This window comes from Myiozetetes cayanensis, unplaced genomic scaffold, assembly GCF_022539395.1.
Source record: "Myiozetetes cayanensis isolate MyiCay16 unplaced genomic scaffold, myiCay2020 scf3, whole genome shotgun sequence".
Classification (NCBI taxonomy): domain Eukaryota; kingdom Metazoa; phylum Chordata; class Aves; order Passeriformes; family Tyrannidae; genus Myiozetetes; species Myiozetetes cayanensis.
In genome coordinates, this window is record NW_026087521.1 from 45,878,871 (window position 1) to 45,900,237 (window position 21,367).

Sequence of the window (21,367 nt, forward strand, 5' to 3'; positions counted from 1 at the left end):
CTTCTGCTTTGCTGTCCAACATCAGCTTCTTTTCATAACTTAAAAAAATAGATGTCTATTTCTCATTTGGTACAGAATTTTTAAATTTTCTTTAAACAAAAAAATGCACTTCACTGAATGACAGCTCTGACCAACATTTTGAAGTTAAATCAAAAGGAAACAAAAAGAATGACTCACTTTTGGCAGCTTCTTGTTTAAGTTTATTAACTCATTTTCAACCTCAGTATTTCAAATTTTTCAAAACATTGGCAATTTTAAAACTGCCTGTGTGGTATTTAGGAGAGTGGTGGAACTAATCATAACAGAAGCTAGAAGTATTTCCTACAGTAAGCTGGTATTTTCCACTACAGTATTTTCTTTCTTTTGTGCAAATGCCATTTTTCTAATAAGCAACTAGAATTCAGTGAAGGTAGAGTCATCTGAAAAGAAAAATGCCTCTCTCCTACTCAGGAGGGCTTCAGATCATGAAAAATAAATAATTTCATCCAATAATTTACTGCATTCTTCAGAAAATTCTGGTAGTCCTTCAAAACAGTTGAGCACCAAGGAAGGCGTGCCATGTTGACTTAAGGAAAGCAGCTTTGACATCTCACTGCAGAGTAAAACCATGAGACTGCTGCAACAAGACAGGGATGACAGAAGAAAGAGCAGCATCACTCTACTCCACCTTCCTGCTGTAATCCCAGATCAACACTGGGCCAATATCCCGATTTTCTGATGGCTCAAGAACAATTTGGCAAATACCAAGTCAGCAGAAGAAAAGAGCACTGAGCTGAATTTTTCAACTTTCTCAACACAGTAGATATCATCACTATCCTATATACCCTGTGGCAAAATAGTTTTCTCCTACTTCTATCTATTAATTCTTATGGCACAGAAACCTGCTATGTAGTGCTCTCTTCTCACTGTCCCACAGTGCTGGTTTGACAATATGTGTTTTAACACAGTCTGTTCTAGGGATTTTAACAGAGAATGTTTATAGGGACACTGAAATCACAGACCACAACTCAAAGGACGCCTGAAATACTGAGTTGGTTGTACCCCAAAGCTTTCAATCTGCATGTTCTCTCCTTTCACAGCACTAATCCTTGGTGCAGCCAAAGTGGTGCCTCAAACCTAATTCCATAGCCTCCAAGAAGCATTTCCAAGCATACATAAAATCGATGGATATGTAGGAAGAAGGAAGCAAAGGTAGCCTTTAAGCTGTGATGGCAGTTTGAAAACTATGCCATTAACTGGCACAGTGCACAATGCCTGCCATCAGTAAACACATAACTTTTCAAATGGAGAGGAAGGGAAACAAAACAAATCTAAGATTCTTTACAGGTACTAAGAATTCCCTCCTTTGAAGCCCAGTTACCATAAAAAATAGAGATAATGTTTTGGGTACCAGAAAATACTATAATGGGAGGTACTTGTAAATCTATTAGATAATTCCTGTTCCTTTATTCTCTAAATCTCTGCCTATGCCATTTTTGCAACAGGCACTTGCAAAAGCCACCATGCCTTAGTTCAGAGATCCATTGACATCCACAGTTCTAAACTGAGCTTAAGCTGTAAACTTACATTTGGTGCTCCACAGTAGGTAATACAGATAATGTTTGAATGTAAATACTTACTGCTGCAAAGGCCAAAATCTATTCCAATTCAGGTAAAACCCCCACAAACATTACTCTGCTTTAAACATACAACAACCCTTACAGTCCCACCCCCTGCAATGTCTGTCTTTAAAAAAAACCCAAACACACCACAATCTGAGGGGGAATGTAAGGAGATATTTCTTCAGAATTGCAATACCTCATTTTAATAAAATTTCTATACTTACACTTGTAATATAATGGACAACACACGATAGTAATAATTCTTCTTCTACCCTTAAAAAACCCAAAGTATTAAGTGTTGGAAGCCTGAACTTTTCATGTTGTACATAAAGTCAAAACACTACCTATTCTCCGTAACTTCTTTGAATTGAAGATGGGTTCTTTTCCGTGACAAAAACATAATGATTTTATGGAAACTGCAGCAGGTACTTTATAGATTTTTTTCTCCTAACGATTTACACTACTATTCTACTTGCAATACTCATGCACACTTGGCTGTGTTGAAATGTCAACCAAGCCAAGACTTCTTTTTTAAAACCATGTATTAAAACCGCTACCTCCCAGCCAGAAACCTTTTATGACAACAATATTTGAAAGATCATAGAATCATAAATAAGAAGTCTTCTTTGTATTACAATTATCCTTTACCTAACTGCCTAAAATACACGAAACTAAAGTAAGTAATTTAGACTGGACCCCCAAATATCTGAAAAATGGAAATTACTGTTTCTTGTTTCTCTCTTAATTCCTCCCAGTTTTCGCCGTAATTGAAGCAACCACCTCTTGGGAAAAGCAAGCAATTATAAGTAAGTGCTATACGATAACATGAAAGGGGATTCATTTGATGTGCATGAGAGGAATAAGCATAATATTTCCTAGCGGCGAAACAGAAAAACTGGAAACTAAAATCACATCAGTCTGACACAGCTGAAAAGCCCAGTTAATTTAACTGAGACAACATTAAAAAAAAATCAAAAACCTGACCACACACCCACCAATTTTGAGTCTTAGGTTCAAGACCAGGCAGTCTGATGACACTTGGGCAACCTGGTCATCTGATGGCAGCACGAGACTTACTCCCCCACTGGGGGCTGACCCCAGTGCACAGTCAAGCCTGCACCCAGAGGAACGCTCACTCCCTGCTCCTGTGAGATGCAGAGAAGACAGAAGGGTGGTGAGGAGACTTGTGGGTGTAGATAATGATAGGGAAAGCAAAAGCTGTGTGCCCATGCAGAGTGGAAGAAGGAACTGATTCACAGCTTCCCATCGGCATGCAGGTGGTCCATCTGTTTCCCAGAAAGTTGGGCCTCAGCATGCACGACAGTGGCTCAAAAAGTGGAAGACAAATGTCCTCCCTTCCTCCTCCATTCCTGCAAATGTTCCCCCTTCCTCCCTCCTACTTCCAGCTTTTACTGCTGAGTGCCACACCAGATGGTACAGAATAGCCCTTTGGCCAGTCTGGGTTGGCTGTTGAGCCCAGGGGAGCCCTGTTTCCCTGGTGGTGCTGAACAGCCTTTGCAGAGAGGCTGCCCTTGGAGTATGAAGCCCAGAGCTGCACGTCACATGCAATCTCCAGCTCTTCTCCCTCACACTGCTCGTGCTGCCATCCCACCACAATCCTGCCAGTGCTGCTTTACTAGCAGTAAAACCTGCTCTTCCAAGCCCCACAGCTTGCTGCTGTTTTGGTGTGAACCAGGCTGCAGTGCCAGCAACAGTAGGAATTTTTAGGTGATTTTTAAGAATTTCTAATTCTCTTAAATCTCTGCAGATTTCTGTGAAACAATGAAAAAGAGACTCTCTGGACAGAGGACTTTGTCCACACTAATTTCAATGCAATGACCTGTTAGCATTTCTCATAAGAAAATAAACCAAACTAAAACCAAGAAAGCTTTTATAATGGAAACTATTAGCACACTGTTAAAAATGCAGGCTGTTAGAAGATCTTGCTACAATACTGTTTAAAGAATAAGGAAGCACGTAAAATTAATGGTAGGACTGAGTTTTCCTATCCTCTTTAACTTCAGATACTTAAGATTTTGAGACTGTAAATACTACAGAGTTAAATGCCCATTTTTAACACTAATTTTGCATCCCTTTATAAAACTTTCAAAAAAATTTTTTTTAATTTTTAAAGGTAGTAAAATAAAGCAACTCTCTATGTTATTTTATATATCCTTTCTTAAACATAACAGTGTGTAAGTGGTGTACACAGGCCCTCAACTATGCCAAGGGTATTTGTGTACATTCCTTTATAACTCTTAAGAAGCAAACGTTTACTGGAATGTGGAACCTTAGCTTTTAGGGACAGCAAAGTACTTCAGGTAAAACAAACTATGTTTTAAAAAATTAAAATTATATTATTTTCTTGCATGTCACTTAGGATTTGTTTTTCCAAATGAGTTCTAGATACATGAAAAAGTTTTTGTCAATTCATAGCATTTTCTAGTTAATTCCTTTATAGTTACCTTTAGGGTCAACTTGCACTTGCAACAAAATACATCAATGTGGTACTGTAAATGCTCAAATGCCTAGGGTTAACTGTATGTTACTTAATGAGCTATTTTTTGATCTAGTTCCAGACTATACTCTGGAGAACATATTCAGGCACCATTTGATTTGCTAGGGAAACCAGAATGCTTGTGGCACTTTCCCCCCTCCTTCTACAACTTAAAAACACATTTTCTATCCTCATATGCAATGCTTATTCTCAGTTTTGCTTTACTACTGGTATTACTGGCAGAGAAATGCAATCTATTTTTATAATTTGTCTGAAATGAGAGTCACATTTGTCCTACCCTGCTTGACGGTAGATAAACATGTAAGCACTTGTGACACTAATATCACTTTGTTTTCTGTGGAGATAAACTACCCTAACTCGTGCTTGTCTTTACCATCTATTTCTAATGCCAGCTACAGCAAATGCTCTGAAAAGAGCCACACTTTGTGGAGCCTTTTCTTTCATCTGGCTAGCACCCAACTGTGTTGCTGTAACTTGATGTGCATGTTCTGTCTACCACTAACTACTTACACTTGGGCACAAGAAAAGGAGGCAGGCATTCCAACTTAAATCCCGCAGGTCCTGTGAGCTGAGGAATTTAACATTATAGAGTAAACAAACATGTCTTCTAAATTAAAAATGAACAAACAAACAAACTAAAACCACAGTCAAAACCTCCAAACTTAGGCTGCTTTTCACACATAAAGTAAAAAATGAAACTCCTAACTGTAATAGAAGGGTTAACTTTGTTCATGAAATCTTATGTGTATGAGGGAATAAGGAATTTTTCTTATAATTCAACAAGATAAGTTTCATGGACATCCTGTTAATCAAGCGTCAGTAAAAATAATTGCAGACATCTTGCTAAACAAACAAGTATCAGTATCGGTAAAATTTACAACTGATAAGAACTGCACCCTTCATCTCTGACAAATGCCAGATGACCACGTAACAACAAGCCACGAACTCAAGCCACAAGCAGATTTACATCCAAAACCTGGGACTTGAAAATGTATAAAAAGAGACACTGACTTCATTTCAGTGTGTGCCTCGGCAGGGCACTTGCCTTCCAGGCCACCCAGCACTGTTTTACTTTATTATCGCTTGCTTAATAAATTTATCAATGTTTGATTGGAATTAAGTTGTCTAAATTCTTATACTAACTTACAACACTAACATTTTTGTATTTCATTACTTATGGTCTTCTTTTGGATGTCTAAAATACTCTTGCAAATATCAGCTTCTAGACTTGCACCAATAGTAAATCATCCACAAGACTTTAATACGAGAATTTTTCTATCACATTCTGTTTTTCACATCTGACTGTCAAACTTCTCCTTTGCTACTTATCCTTTCCTCATCTCCTATTCTCCATAAAAAAATCTTCCCAGCTTTATAGTTTCCTGACTGAGTTGAATAGAATATTCTTTGGTGTCACAGCATGACATTTTTCAGAAAGTCTCATTCCTGATCAACAGATCAATTTTCACTTCTCTTAGACCCCGTCAAAAAAGAACATTTTTCCACAGGATAAACCTACTTTTATTTGTGAAATGAACACTGTTAACTTTTCACATTTTAAATCAGATATAACAAAATCTTCTGGATTTGCTTAACTTACCTTTTTTTTTTTTTTTGCCAAGATGTACTACATACTTCACTAAATTTCACTGAAGTTAAAAAAAGATGTATCTAAAACAGGACAGGGAATGTTTGAACTCTACATGTTAAAACTACTCGAAAAATAAATAATTTGAAACATTCACACTTTTTAGTCTGTCTTCTGACAACTCGAGTCATTACATCTTTGACTTATATAGCACATTTACACAATAGACACAAATATTTTTGACAAAACAGAAAAACTACAATCAAAAATAAAATACATAACCAGAAAATTGCCCCAGGGAAGGATTTGTTAAGGTCTTCCTGAACCCAATTTTTACAACACCGCAAAAAGTAGAAAAAATGAGGCTACTTTTCTTTTTATCCATTCACAAAGTGCCACTTTGCAGACTGCTTCTTTCTTGCGGCAACAGTAAGTCTCTCTCAAATCTATTGGGCTACAAATGGTACTGCACTCAAAACTGCGACAAGAGAGGAAAGATTCCTGCCTCTGCCAGTGAAGCAGTAGGACATAAAAAACCCCAAGAAGGGCAATGCTGTAATACCAAATGACTTGTTAGAAAACCATGATAACATCAGCTACAGCTGACTCTTACTTGAATGTTTCATTTAGCAAACCTAACAGTTGAGCACCTCCAAAACCTGCATTTCCTTATGTGTGGCCAGATGGGTTTGGAGGAGAATGGGCTCTAAGGTGATGATGCAGCAATGTGGTGTAAGAAAGTGAACTATCAGACAACTACGCTTTCAAAACAAAGTGAGTAATTATCCACTGATACAAGTTTAGAAGCCAAGGGGATAAGGAAGCTGTCTATGTCAGTGGATGACAATGTATATTGTCAAGCTACAGAATTATATACCTATACTCATTGCTTTGGTTCTTCAGTTCACTGATAAGTTACATTTCCAGACCGATCATTACTTTACTATAAGGCAGCAACTTGCTGTCCACCTCTCCCTTAAACTGTACCTTATCTTTGAAGAGTTAATATTGCTAAATTCCATCTGCAAAATTTTGTTATGGCCTCACAAAGAAAACAGAATTGTTCTGCTAAGTATACAGGCATCAGTCTGACAGCCAAACAATCCACTACAGATCAAATGAAAATGCTCTCTTGTGCAAGCATTGGTCTGAATGAGCCTTCTCACCAATTTCAGCAAGGACCAGCGAGACGTGTCAGCTGCAACCACAAGCTGTTCACTAGTAAGTCACAGTGCTTTTGTTCACTAGAGAATGCTTAATGACATCTATGATGCCATATCATATAATCCTCTATGCAGCGCACTTCATGACATTCTTACTGTAAAAAAACCCAAAACAACCAACCTTTCCCTCTATTCTTGCCTTGCATATTTTAACTAAAAATGTGTGCTAGGTGCTCCTTCATGATACATAAAGCAAACAAATTAATTTTAGGACACTTGTTTATGCCAGTGAAAATTTAAACATTCCAATATACTACCTTGTAAGTATGTACTTATTGTAATATTTTAGCATGTGGAGTTTTTTCTGAAGGTTGCCTTATCAAATTTCAGTGCATTTTTGTCAAATGACAGTTAGCACAGCTGAAGCCAACTGGATCCTCTACAAAATTATGACATACAACAAGACTGCTAGAGGCAAAAGCAAATAGAAAAAAAACTAACCCTAAATCAGAGAATATATTTGTATAGAACTGTGTTATTTGGTTAGAGCTCTGCAGACCTCTGAGGTCTTGAATCAAAAACACCAGTATACACATCCACCAAAAAAAACCTACAACATCCTTGCAGGATGCTATTTTAACACCTTTATAAATAGGCCTCAATTACTGTAACCAGAAAGACTATTTTAACAGCTGGGATGAGTTATCTATACCAGTCTACCTTATATGTGTATAAAACCATCATCATTCCCCCACAAAAACTGACAGCTTTAGCTATAATTTCATTATGATGCATAAAGTGCCTTCAGCAGAGTGATTTATATCTGAATACTACATTTTTTTCTTTATATTTAAATGGTGGTGTTATTATTTCACTGAAAACATTAAATCACAATTAATCAATTACTATTCTCGTAAACTTGAGGAAAGGGTTATAAAAGAAGATTTTCTTTTGTTAACAGCAATAAGGAATATAATCTTAAGACTACAAAGGATCACTGCTACTTCTCATACCATAAATCCATGCTGGTTTTCAGCCAGTCTATTGAAATACAACACAACTTAAGAAAGCATCAATTTGGAGCACTGAATCAAGTGACTTTTTTATATTTGGGAGAGAATTCACCCCAAATACAGAATTCATTCATTAATTAAATCAAGCCTTTTCTTTCAATATGCTAATCAAGTACACAAAGCACTTTCAGATATTTATCACAAGATTGAGTCCACAGGCTATTTCAGACCCAGAAGAAATACCACTCTTGAGGGGCAAGATATGTAGGGCTGAACACTCAGGCTCTCTTGGATACTGTGGCTTCCTGCTTCCAAAACTAATGGAAGGAGAAAGTACTGCACTACCCCAATCAAAAACCTATGTCAGTACTGCCATCCAGGCTGCTGTTCAAGCATTTAAGCAATTGAACAGACTCAAGAGTGTCCTGTTAGCACACGTGAATGGGGAACTATAAATCACATTCTAATCTGAGGCCTGTGAACAAAATCCTAACGTTGTGTCAGTTGAAACATCAATTAATTTTGTGGGGTTTTCTCAGGAGAAGGTACACTTGCCCAGCTGTACCAACAGTAGATTGAGTAACTCAGACTGTGTCAAGACCTCCAAACCAGTCACAGCCCTGCTAAAGAGTGAAGCTGACCGAAAACTTTTCACCTATACACTTTCTTTCAGAAGGTGACCAGCACAATGCACACATGCTTACAGCATCAATTCACAGCCTTTGTATTTCCTTCTGTTCAGCTAAAAGCATAACCTTGCAGCTAATTCTCCCAGGGGAGAATTATACCCTATAGCAGTGTGGTAGGAGCAGTCTGATCTGGAACACACTTCTGTCCCTAATGTGACAGTCGGATGGATAGGAACTGTTTCTCAGGATAAAATATCTGGGAAACAGGCTGGTGAACAGTGGGCTATGGCCCTCCGCCAGTTCACATGCTAAAACAGCTTACGGACCTTGGACTTCTGGGAAAGGGAAACAGATGTTTCAATTTGCACGGAGTGTTTCTCTGTATTTTTCATCCACCACAGCTCTTAATGATGCATTCACTATCCAGTGCATGGGCACAGGGACCACAGTGAACCCTTACAGCTAGAAACATGAATTTATATTAATGCATTACTGCCCATGTCTTCTTTTCAAGCAAAATAAAGTGAAAAATGCTTTAAGTTGCAGCTCCATGATCTAGAGAAGTGTTTCTCATTACATGATGAAAGCACACAGAGATACACATGTAGTCATTCTTAAGCTGCATTGCTTCTGACACTTGAAAAAATTATTCCATACAACTGTTTTCATAATTTTACTGATTTACTAAGTAATCATTAATAGTAGCATGAAAATTCTAGACATTTTAATTGAAACCTAACAGGTGTTTGAAGCCAAACTCCTCACACAATAGATGCTCACACCTACTGTCAGCACAGTTCCTGCCTGAATGAGTGGAAGCAAGGAGAAAAAAAAAAAGGCAACTGCTTTACCAACAATTTGTAGCCTGTGGATTACAGGCAAAATAAACTTTATCTAGTTCAACACAATGAGATTCTGGTATGTTCTCTTTGTTTTCTAAGCACATGATAACAAGAAACAATCATTAAAAAAAAAAAAAAATTTAGAACCACAACCGCAGTGTTGTCGAATTCAGAAGCAAACGCACACCATCTCCCTGTCTGCAGCAGTCATGCTGGCCTAAACTGTACTGTCAGAGGGGGGGCTGAGGGGGAGGATATGACAAATCGAAAGCTGGTAGCTCTTTCTCATTGCACTATCACCACTTCATATCTAAAATGCTTCGTATTTAGGTTACATTGCAGTTTGATGATTTCCTATCTAAAGCAGGGCAATTTAAGGTTATGAAATTTTCAGCTTTCTATTGCTATGGAGACTCTGCTACAACAAACACGTTTTCCATTTCTCTCTCCGTTGTCTATTTTGCATTTTCTCTATCTTCCAAGATATTTCTACACAAAAATTTTAGAAACACCAGTTTTATTTCCCAACAGAATCTTTCATATACTCTGTAGCAGATAACATGTCTGCTCTTCGACAACATTTTATTTCTAGCTCTACATTATTTAATTGCACTAAAAATCAAGATGTGTATTCTAATGGACAAAACATGCCAGGAATATTAATACTCATTTTTTCTAATTAGCATTTTGAGTACAGTATGCTTGTTTTTAGCAAGCACTTTAAAGAAAGGGTTGAGTTTTCCTTTGATGGGCTGATAATATTCAGGATTCTAGAGAAAGGTCAAGCTAAGCATGAAAACTCTGGTTATATGCACAAAGTTCTTACGAGTAAAAAGGACTGTTCTAAGGTTTCAGCTTTACCTGATTAGTTACCTTCAAAACAAATCAGGACTTCTGTCAATTCAGCAGAGAGAAACAAACATATATAACAAAGAAATTACATACAAAGCCATTATAAATACAGTGAATATTGGCCAAGCTAAACACATAAAAAGCACATAGCCATAATGTGAGAGGCACGTTCATCTCAATGTGGAGGAACAAGAGTATTGCTTTATCGCGTTTATCCAACTGTGTGTATTTACTCAAATACATTCTACAATGGATTTCAAGTGGGACTGGTGACTTCAGCAGGCTACAGCAAAAACATACTGTCACACATACACTAATTTACTCCAACCTGTATGTATAGCATACAGCTAATAACTCAGCCTAAAGGGCTATAAAGGGTGTATGTTCTTAGGCTACTCAATGATGTCTAGAGGTGACAGATCCCCACAAGTCAGCAAAATGAAACTGAAATAACAGAGACTTACTTCACAACACAGACTATTTCTTTCTCTTTATATAATCACATTGCTACTATTGAACCAGCCCCATGGCACAAATCACACAAGGCGTGCAGGCAGGACTTTTTGCAAGACAAAACCTTTGTTTGGTTCCCTCAAAGGCCAAGGAAGCAAGCGATCCTGTTCCACAAACAGCAAAACAAGTAAAACTGGGTTTTCTATTGACTTATATCTTGAAACTCAACTCATGTATGGATCCTGTGGCATTTAATAAAGTCTGTATCTTTCTTAGCAGTGGATACGTTAACAATGTCTCCCGATGCAGAGCTTTTTTTCAGAGAAATTAACAGAAAATTAGCATCTGAGATTTCTATCCCCTTGTCAAAACTGACCAAAAATGACCCATGGGATAAATAGGAGGAGGGAAAGACAGGTAGACAATGTAATCACTTAAAGCCTTTTCACTAAGGAAATGAGAAAGTTGACTGAAAAAAAAGAATTATCATTAGAAAGGTATTTTAACCAAAGCTACAAAAATTGTTATAGTTTTCTCCCTCTGGAATGCACTAACAGGTAAAAGTCCCACCTACTGTCCTACAAAGCACTTCTAAGAAGTAAATTTAAGTCCACCGCAAGTATCTCTCAATGGCAGCATTCCTAAAATTCAGAATTGTGACTGTTGGCACACAATAGCATGAAATCTTATGGGAAAAGTCACCATATCAGTACTAAAAGTGATTTGAGGGAAACATTGCACTTCTCACAGAATATACATGAATAGCTGCCAAGAAAACATTCCTGCTCTCGTTGACTGAGTCAGTCAATAAAGAAATAAAGAAATAATGTTAACTTCAACAGTCAGAAACAAGCATTGGAATTTGGAGGAAAATGAGAAAATCAGCACTGCATAAACAAAACTTAAAAGCTTCCCAAAGCCTCTTAAACAGTAATATTAGATTTGTTACTCAATTACAGAGGTTAATGAAAAGATGCTTTTATATGACACCTTATAAAAAATGACACAGAAATTTCCTGAACTTTATTGACTATTCCTGAGTTCTAATTTGTTTTAGAGTTCTTGAATTCTAATACAAAAGAGAATCCTTTAATGGCTCTTATTCCTCTCTGGAAGACTTGACAGATTTCCATTTCAGTTAGTCAATTTCATTATGCATCATTAATTTCCTTATTTCTTTCCTGTCTTAAGTGTGCATTTCAAAATACAGAGGAAACAGACAATGAACAAAAAATAAATAATCCTTTAAAATAATTTCCTTGATTTTTAGTTTCTCCAGCATACATTCTGATTAGTTAGTTTTTACAATGACTTTTTTTCTTAATTTAAGTATCCTGCATAAACCAATAGGCCCACCTTAGTCCTCCCAAGTAAAATCCAGCAAAGAAATTTGGGACAATGAAGTCTTTAGATCAAACCTGAGATTAACTTACAAATTCAGGCTTTTGAAAACAAAACCTTCCACGTGCAAGAAATTATATAAATAATCAATACAGCTAATTCACACATTCTTGGATTCATATCTGCATTACATGCTTGGAGTCTTGGAATTCCAAGCATAACAGAACGCCTCACAAATAAAAAATTTTTGGCACGTACACTCTACTGTAACTTATCCAAATCTGTTTCTCAATCCAGTATTTGATATGAGGTTTTGGATGAAGATTTAAAATCTTACAAACTACACTTATTGCTATGTATACCATAAAGCAGCAACTACAAAATTTTACATGCTTCTGTAACAAAGACATTATTATAACCATAACTTTTATACACTCAAGAAAAAGGAAGTGTTCTGTTTTAGTTCACAAAGGGAAATGACAACAAAGCAAGCACAAGGGTGGCTAGTATTCATAATGAGACTCATAAATAAAGGAAATTATGTGCACAGTTATTCATAAGGTACTTTTCCTCCTTTTGTTTACCATCCTGTAAAGTTCCGTTCACGAAAAAAAACAGGAAGAGAGGAAAAGGCTGAAGCAGTCAGGACCATTGCTGCTGTAGCACTGGTTTTGCAAAGACTAGAAAACAGTGTTAAGCAAAAAAAGTCTAAACTTCTTGAATACATTCAGTGAACTGTGCAGAATGTGGCAGAAAGCTATTCCAGCGCTACACTTAAAAAATTCCTCCCCAAAAAAACCCAGTTTCAAACCATATGTAGATTTTCAAAATTAACAGCTCATAAACAGTGCAAGATAACCATCTTTCTGTGTGAAAATGGAGGCATACTTTGTGCAGAATTGAAACTATTTTATGTCAGAACAATTACAGTTAATTGAGAAGACAACCAGTTATAATAAACAATTAAAGCAACCCCAAGTCTCTTGTCAATTTAAATGATCCTTATATGAAAAGTAAATTACCTCCATGGAGATTCGTCTGTGTATCCGGTTTCTGAGACAAACACCTGTGGGAGACTGAACTTCATCAGATGATGTTCCAGAAGCTTGGTCACTTTCCCCATCTGACCCCATTTTCAGATTTTCATGAACAATATCTTAAAAATAATCCAAATAATTGAAAACAGTTAATCAGCTCTTTTGTAGAGATGGAAAACAATTCTACTGTTACTGCGCTTCAGGTTACACAGCAGAATCAAAGGCTCATCACAGCCACGCAGCCTTGATATACTTTTTATGGCTCAGGAACAATCACAAAATGAACAGGTTTACTTTAAAGAACTTCTATGCAGACTTTATCATTCTTTCTCTTATTTGGATTGCAGCAGAACTCAGTTTTCCAAAACAAAAGACAAACAATCCCAATTTTAATCCGGCTAAACCCCCTCAGTACTTCTGCTCTCTTTAGCTGCTCTTGGATATACAACATTGGTGAGAATATTTAGCATTTTCAAATCAGAATACCTGATCTTAGTAACCTAAATGTATCTTCAGAAAGCTTAAAAAAAACCAAAACAGAGAGGTATAGGTATTATTTTCAGAAATGACAAATAAGGGAACTTCAGAAATAAAATGCTCTGGTGTCCAAGTGTGGAGCAATAGAATGTATTACGACCATCTAAATAGAGGCCCAAAACATACAAGAAGTGCATTCAGCGGAGGACCTGACATTTAAGAGCAATTAAGTGAAACTTGTGACCTTACGGAGGAATGTACTTAACAGACCGCCTGAGTTATGTGATGTTGCAGGATCTTCCTGTCAACACAAAATTGGTATTTTTAAAACAATCCTTTAGATTCATCCACAAAAAGAGTTTATGTGTATATTATACTTTTTAGCACCAAAGAATTTTCCAGACTTTGGAAGACACTGTAATGAGCAGGAGGAAATCAAGGCGGTGTCATTAACAGCAGAGAGCCAAATGACTTGCAAAAGGACACACATGGGAAATTGGTCATACAAGCAATTTACTATGAGTAATGCTCCATTATTACTTTTGGAATATTTGAACTAGAAATTAATCTAGTGATTAAATACTAGGTGCTTCAAAAACCACACATTTCCTTGCCCTCACCTGATCCTTGATATTAAGCATTATCTTGTACAAGGTAAAAGAGAACCTGAGGAACTAAACCCATCAGAATTCTACCCCTAAAAAAATGTTAATATTAGGAAAACACACAGAGATCAATTCAGTCTTACCACCAACAATCCCAAAACAAAACAAAAGAATAACTACAAGTTTTTTCACTATCAAGAAGCAAGAAAGTTGGATTTTCTAGGGGGGATAAAAGCCATTAGGTCAATGTTTCTTATCAGCACATCTTCAGTTGTCTAGTTTGTTTCACACAGAATCATGCAGACTTCAAAGGAACAAATTCTTCTTCAGTACAAAGAATTTCCTTTTACAGAAAACAGAATGGATATAAAAAGAAAGATTAACTCATAAGGCATTAGCAACACGTATTGTAACTCAAAATGCTGTAATTAAACACACAAACTAAGCATGCATCTCATGCACAAAGCATATTTTCCAGCAGTAATGTGGATTTATATTGGATTTTGATTGAAAATCCACACTGCATTAGAATTTTCTGTGCAAGTCATGCTCAGATTTGGACTGAATAAGAAAAATTAACCTGCACTCCTTATATAAGAAGCAATCTTTTGGTTTCAAACAAGGTAAATACTCATCAATGTTTCTAAAGGCATAGTAGTTTGAACCACAGAAAAAGATTTACAGAAAGTGGTTTCTAAAGATCAGCCTTAACTTGAAGCTAAGCAGACAAAATGTGACTCTCTTTTGCCAGACCTCTAAGAAATCTCTCTTATCCTCTGTAGTGACTTGACAGCTGTCTTTTTAAAAATCTCTAACAAACTGTGGGAAATTATTTTTAGTAATATAAAAGCATCATTGAAAACACTATTTGCAGCAAAGCTGTTATGACAGTGCCGTTGTATCTGATAAAGAAGCACATTCCCAGCATCAGTTATTTAATAAATATCCCCTTTTAAATTACAGCTCTAGAGATTCTGTTTGCAAAATGTGTAGCAGTTACTGACAATGGTTCCCCAATCTACTTATCCTCATGTTAGCACAAGCTCATTGACTGGGCCTCAAAGTCTATTTTCTTTATGGAAGCTAGGTAAGAGACAGTTATTGCAGCAATTCCACAAAATAAAACTGACAAAATTAAAGTAGTGCTGTATTTTAAGCCATGGAGCAATTACATAATTTCTTTTTTTAAAAAGACTGACACTTATTAAAAAGTAATTATGGGATTGATACTGTCATACTTTTCACGTTCAATTCACAAAAGCATCTGTATTATGAAGTTACTAGTAAAAAAACGGCAATTCAAAATGCAATGTGCAGAACTACAAAGAGCACTGTAGTTGACAAAGGTAATTCTTCTGCTAAGGAGATTAGCTATGTAATGACACACCACTAAGGACTACTTCAAGAACTAGTAACACAAGCCCATACATTTGGGACAGAAAATGTAGCTGCAAGGAGATTCTGGTTTTTATAAATCAGGAATGTGAAGACAAAGTGGTCTGTACCACACAAGTCTAAAGATGCAGTATTTCAGACTTACATAAGATGATGATTTTGAATACTCTTGTGATTTGATTAATTCTGGTAAGTCTGGATAAGCTACATACCCATAACCAAGCAGGCTTAAGCAGGATACTGGCTGTGGCATCCAAAAATGTATCATTAAGCGCATGCCTGAATTTCCAATGGGCTAAATACTCAACTGCTCTTATCTGTAAGGGTTTGCAGATGTTTCAATTATTTTCTAAATAGATATAATTTTAAGCTTTTAAAAAATAATTTGACTGTGTCATCATCTAATATAAATTCATCCTTTTATTTTATTCAATTAAAAAAGCATTAGTAGAGCCTTACATTCATTATTTTACTAGCATAAACCCCAGACCAAGGCATTAACCTAAACATTTTAATAATTTTTACACAGGTGCATGATGACATTTGATTAAGCAATGATGAAAATCATGGAAATATTTCCTTAATTTCAGTAAGCTTTTCTGTAGGCAAGTTCTTTTGCATCAGAGCCTATTTGCATGGTATTCTGAGGTTTTAAACATTCAATAATGTATTGAACTGCTCCCACTGAACACCCAAGCCATTCTCTTACACAGGTACTTATTTCAATGTACTCTACAGGTCTTATTAAATATCCAGTATGGCCAAGTAATAAAAAGCTGTAGATGACTACAATGTAACAGGGTAACTATGGAAGTACATTCAAAGGAAAAGGTTGTCTGCATTTCACCATGGAGCAACGCGCCACAGAAGAAATTAATACAGAGAACCTACAGTGCAGCAAAGGAGAACTCCTCCAGGTGAGCCATAATCAAAGGCACTAGTTAGTCAGCACTGAGTCAGACTGCATGATCTTTCCCCCCCTATTTCAAATAATTACAAAAATAATCACGTGACTTGCATATTGGATTCCTTCCAAGGCACACTTTTCCAAAGCTTACTTTTCTATGAAGTGACTACATTTTAAGATCAGTTTCACTAAGAATAAAATTCAAATTGAGGAAGGCCATAGAAACTGCCTTTGCTGTTTATGTTCCTGAACTATAAAAGCTGTATGGAAATGTCATTCCTTTCAATTAATACTAACTTCTCCATAACTATATCAGCACAACTGGCAAAAGTAGGGATAAACTCCCTCCTGGCTGTTTATCAGTTTATCAGGAGGGTCAGCTTAGGTGGCTCTGCACTATCCAGGTGCCTCTCCAGAGGTGCCATTAATGTAAGCATGGAACAAGGACAATCGGGTTTGCTCTGCATTCAGCCAGGTCAGGACCACAAAGAGTTTATTAGCTCTGGCTTCATTATGGGACTGCAGCAGTTAAATGTTTCCAGAAGTACAAGACTGTAGAAGCCTTATAGATCAAGTGAGCTAAAAATACACCTCAGTTAGACCCTCATTCAGTGGTTTCACAATCTGGCCTGGGAATCATCTATATTATTTAAAATCATCCTGATTACTGAATACTAAATTAAATAATTACTAACAAATTTTAAACAGAGGTACAGTTCAAAAATATTTACTTTACACAGCATTTTACAAAACCTAAAGCTAACAGAGAGTTTCCAAGTAGAAATTCTTTTCAAAGTGTTTTTGGATTTTACACATTACCACAACTGCAGGAACTCAAGCACAATACTCAAAAAGCAAACAAAACCCCAAAACACTCCTTAGCCTTTCAATGAATTTTTATGTTGATAATCTTATTCAAAAACAAGCAGCCATGAAGATGCACCTATGGCAGGTTTCAGTTTTATCTGTTTTTTTTTAACCAAATAATTAATCATCCTTTAACTGCCATAATTTTGTGATATTTCTAGGATATCTCTCTGACCGCATTTTTCTACCTATGAAATAGAGAAGAACTGTAAAGAAAAGAGGACAGGTGAAGAAAGCAAAGAAAACAAAAGCTTCATGTAGTGTAGTATATTTGACTTGTTTCATTTGTGATGTCATTATCCCATGTGATGGTTTTAATCTAGGCCTTCCTTGGTGACCAGGTTGTAACCAAGGAAGGGGCAGTGTTCCCAGTATTCCATACGATTTTTATGTAAATCGGGGTATAAATAAGAAGGGAGGGAATTGTTACTGAAAGTTTAGGCATTTGGCAGGGAGCCAGATCCAAACCATCACATCCCAACAGGCAAAATCTCAGCTTCCTGCTGAGCAATAACCATTCTCATGTGGCAGGAACAAAAGGAGGAAAAAGGGGGAAAAGGAGCAGAAAAAATAATTATGCTTGCATATACTTGTACTTGTGTTTTCTACCACTGTATAACATGTACAAGTAGCTTACATTTTCATCAAATAAGGAGTAAAAAAAATGGCATCATCATATCCAAAGCAAAAAGAGGTGTTTAATGTACACATAAAGAGCAACCTTCAGTGAAAGGTGGAGAAAACTGAAGGATCATTAAGAGAAAACAAAAAAAGAAAACAAAAACTGTTATGGGACATTCACTTCAGAGTTGATATCAATGATCCTTGAGGATCCCTTCCAACTCAGAATATTCTCTGATTCTGTGTATGAATTTTCCTTTTGGAAAGCTCATTTGAAGTTCATGAAGAGGAAGTGAAATTCTGAAGAGGAATAAGTCACTGTAAATTTACATTTCAAAATGTTAGAGATTGATGATAAAGTCAACACACAAGTACAAGAGTACAAGCATATATATCTAGTTTGACAAATAACCCTTAGAAGACTAAATATTCCTAACCACAGAGTTCTTTAAGTACACAATAATTTTTTTAAATTTTGTCTTCCTATTAGATTCTTAGCAAGTTAACTAAAGACTGGCTTGGAAAAAAATGAAAGAAAAATTTAAATATACTGTGTACAGGACTTGAGTGAATCAGGAATTAATATAGCAATCAAGCTGTGCACACTAAACCTCATTTTCTTGTGTGATAACAGTTGCTATAGCCAATTCAAGAGGACAGTTCGAAGAAGGCAGATTCAGTTTGAATGGTAGCACAAGCAGTAAAAAGGCATGTTTTTGAACATGATGAGTGATATTACAGCAGAAGAGGATATAAGTGGTTTGACTACTGTCTTGAAGATTCCAAGCTTAATCCTGAAGATCAGTTTATCACACACTTCTAAAGGAGGGCAGAAGATTGAAAAAATCATAAAATTCTAATTAAGCTGTGACTTGCTCTCATTTTCTAGGATCAATTAATTAACCATAATTTAGAATAACATAAAAGCAGGGTAAAAAACTGTTGGTGACTGGAGGCAGCAACATGACAAATTACTTGTGGAAGAGAAAATATTTCATAACTTATTTGTTTCACAGAAGCACAAATAAACCTCGGGACCACAACAAAAAGATAATTAAAGTTGAGTGGCCTTAATTTGTCACTGAAAAAAAATTTTTTTTTCCTTATAATAATGAGAAATAATACACCAGTTCTTTTATAACTCCACTTATGGGATGAGTTATTTGTTTTTAACATATTACATTTATAGTACTTCTTGCCAATGCTTAACTGAGATGTATACATGGGTTCCACGCAAAGTATTTAGAAAAAATATTTTGTAACTTTTGTAACATTGCAACTTGTTAAAAATTCATGAGTGATTTCTGTGTGATTGCTTTCTTCATGAAAATCTTAGGAGACATTTAGCGCCTCAAAAACAAAACTCTCAAACAACTCCAGAAAAAATTACCCCATACCCAGAGATTTATTAAAGCATTAGAATAACTTCTGTCTCATGCCAAGAATCAACACAAACATTACTTTTCACAGAAAACTTAATTTAAACAAACAACGTTGGAAATTACCTAATCTGCTCCCATTTCTGGGCATTGCCATGAAGGAGCCGAGGCTGCCCCCTATGACGCTATGTGGTCTCCGCAAAGGGGGCTTCTTGAAAGATCCCGTGTATTGGTGGAGAAATGAGTGCATGCTGTGAGACGTTGGAGGCCTGCCATTCTTCACTATAGGCTCTACAAGTCACAAGGATCAAAATATTCATTGCCACGTGCAAGGAGGAGTGTCAGGAACATGCCAGAAGGAAAAAAAAAGAAAAAGAAAAAAAACAGTTACTAAACAGGAAATCATCAGTCTGGTAAGATTATTTTTCATGCTAATAGTAGACCATCATACTACTGCCATTTCTCTATTAACAAATGAGTCCAAAACATGGCATTAAGTATTACCCAAATTCAATTTTATTAAATTCTGTTACTTTGATGCTGGATGAGCAAATGCACTGAATATACAGCCTTAGAATTTCAAGGAAATGAGAATGCTGTAATTATTTTCTACTGCCTTACTGCACAATGTTTAATCTTTGCTATAATTTAAACAGAACAGCTGTTAGATCAACTATGATGAGCAAATTCAACTGTAAGCCTTGAAAATATTCTCCCTCCCAAAATTCTTGCATGTCACTAGTAGCAAGGTCTTGCTACTGCGTGTCCTCAGCAGTAAACATACTTGTCCATACCTATCAGAGTTGTCATGCCATAATTAAAGTTATTAACTTACAGGATATAAGAAAAATTAAGTGTTCAATTTGTTATTTTGGCTTTCTACTGGGTTGTACTTTAGGCAATTCACAGAATTTAAGACTTAAAACCAGGATCTTGAGATTTTTGTAAAAATTGTTACTATTAACGATGAACACTTTCTAAAAAGATAAAGTTATAAATTTTAAAATCTTATTTACAAGTGTGCACAGAAATAGTGTGTTCATGCTCTCTCAGCAAGCTGACTCTGCACACATGGACTAGCATTCCAAGGATTGACATGGTACTAGAAGCAGACTAACTGTAAAAACACAAGAGGATTTTTTTACCCCAAGAAAAAGCAGAACAGATGTCAGCTTGCATTGACTGTCACAAAATTGGACTTACCAGAACTGCCAATGGAGTCATTCATAAAAGAAAAAAAAGGAGAAGTACTCTCACTTCAGAAAGAGATCAGAGTCATTTGGCAGCTGTGTGCTAGCACTGTCCCTGTACTAGGGTAAAGACCAGAAGATATGCCCAAAAAACACTTGCGATTCAATTAATTTTATTTTTCCATCATTTAATTCTTATTAACGTTACAGATTCGTGCTGTTTGGTTCTATTCAGAAGACAGAAAAGGCAGCAGCCATTGAGCAACCTCAGCACAAGTGCTACTGAATGGAGCAACACCCACCAAAGGTGTTACTGGAGCCACTGCTCCCCGAGTATAGCATAGATAGGATCTACTCAGAACTCCACTTGTGCCTACTGGGATAGGGAGTGGTCTGGGATGCCATTTCATCACCCCAACATATATTCCCACATGCAGGGAACCCAAAATCTTGCCTTCCCTTCTAAAATAAGGTAAGAAGAATAATATAGCTAGGAGAAAATATTGTATGGAAGGCAGAATTTTGATGGTGAAGGAAAATAACAGCAAAAAACACCTAGTAATCTAATAAAAGCATGATCCTGACGGGAACCCACTCTCTCCTCACAAATACAAAACCCTTGTGGATATATTATTATGACTAGTCTGAAGCAAAGAGACAGAAGTACACAGAACTATCCAAGGACAGGGCAGTGACTTTAAGAAATAATTATGTAACGAATTTTTGCAAATAAACATGTGTAACACAGTGAAACAAAAAAAACCCCACCAAACACAAAAAAAACCAAAAAGAAACACCAAGAAAAGACTAACTCAGCTGCTGCAGGAAAAAAAAAAAAACACTGGGAAAAAAAACATGCTGCAGGCAGAAAATCTGAATGTGAAAGAAC

The 21,367-nt window shown here is 36.3% G+C and overlaps 1 protein-coding gene across 2 annotated transcripts in view; it reads right to left on the bottom strand.

The window, feature by feature from the left end:
* The window catches only part of CDK17 (cyclin dependent kinase 17), a 91,240-nt gene that overhangs the window by 19,824 nt on the left and 50,049 nt on the right, over window positions 1-21,367 (bottom strand). For both annotated transcript variants that reach the window (XM_050323435.1, XM_050323436.1), the window contains 2 exons: window positions 19,415-19,579; window positions 13,023-13,156 (listed from right to left, as the gene is read on the bottom strand). In XM_050323435.1, the coding sequence (XP_050179392.1) occupies window positions 13,023-13,156; window positions 19,415-19,579 (299 nt within the window). The remainder of the gene's footprint in view (window positions 1-13,022; window positions 13,157-19,414; window positions 19,580-21,367) is intronic.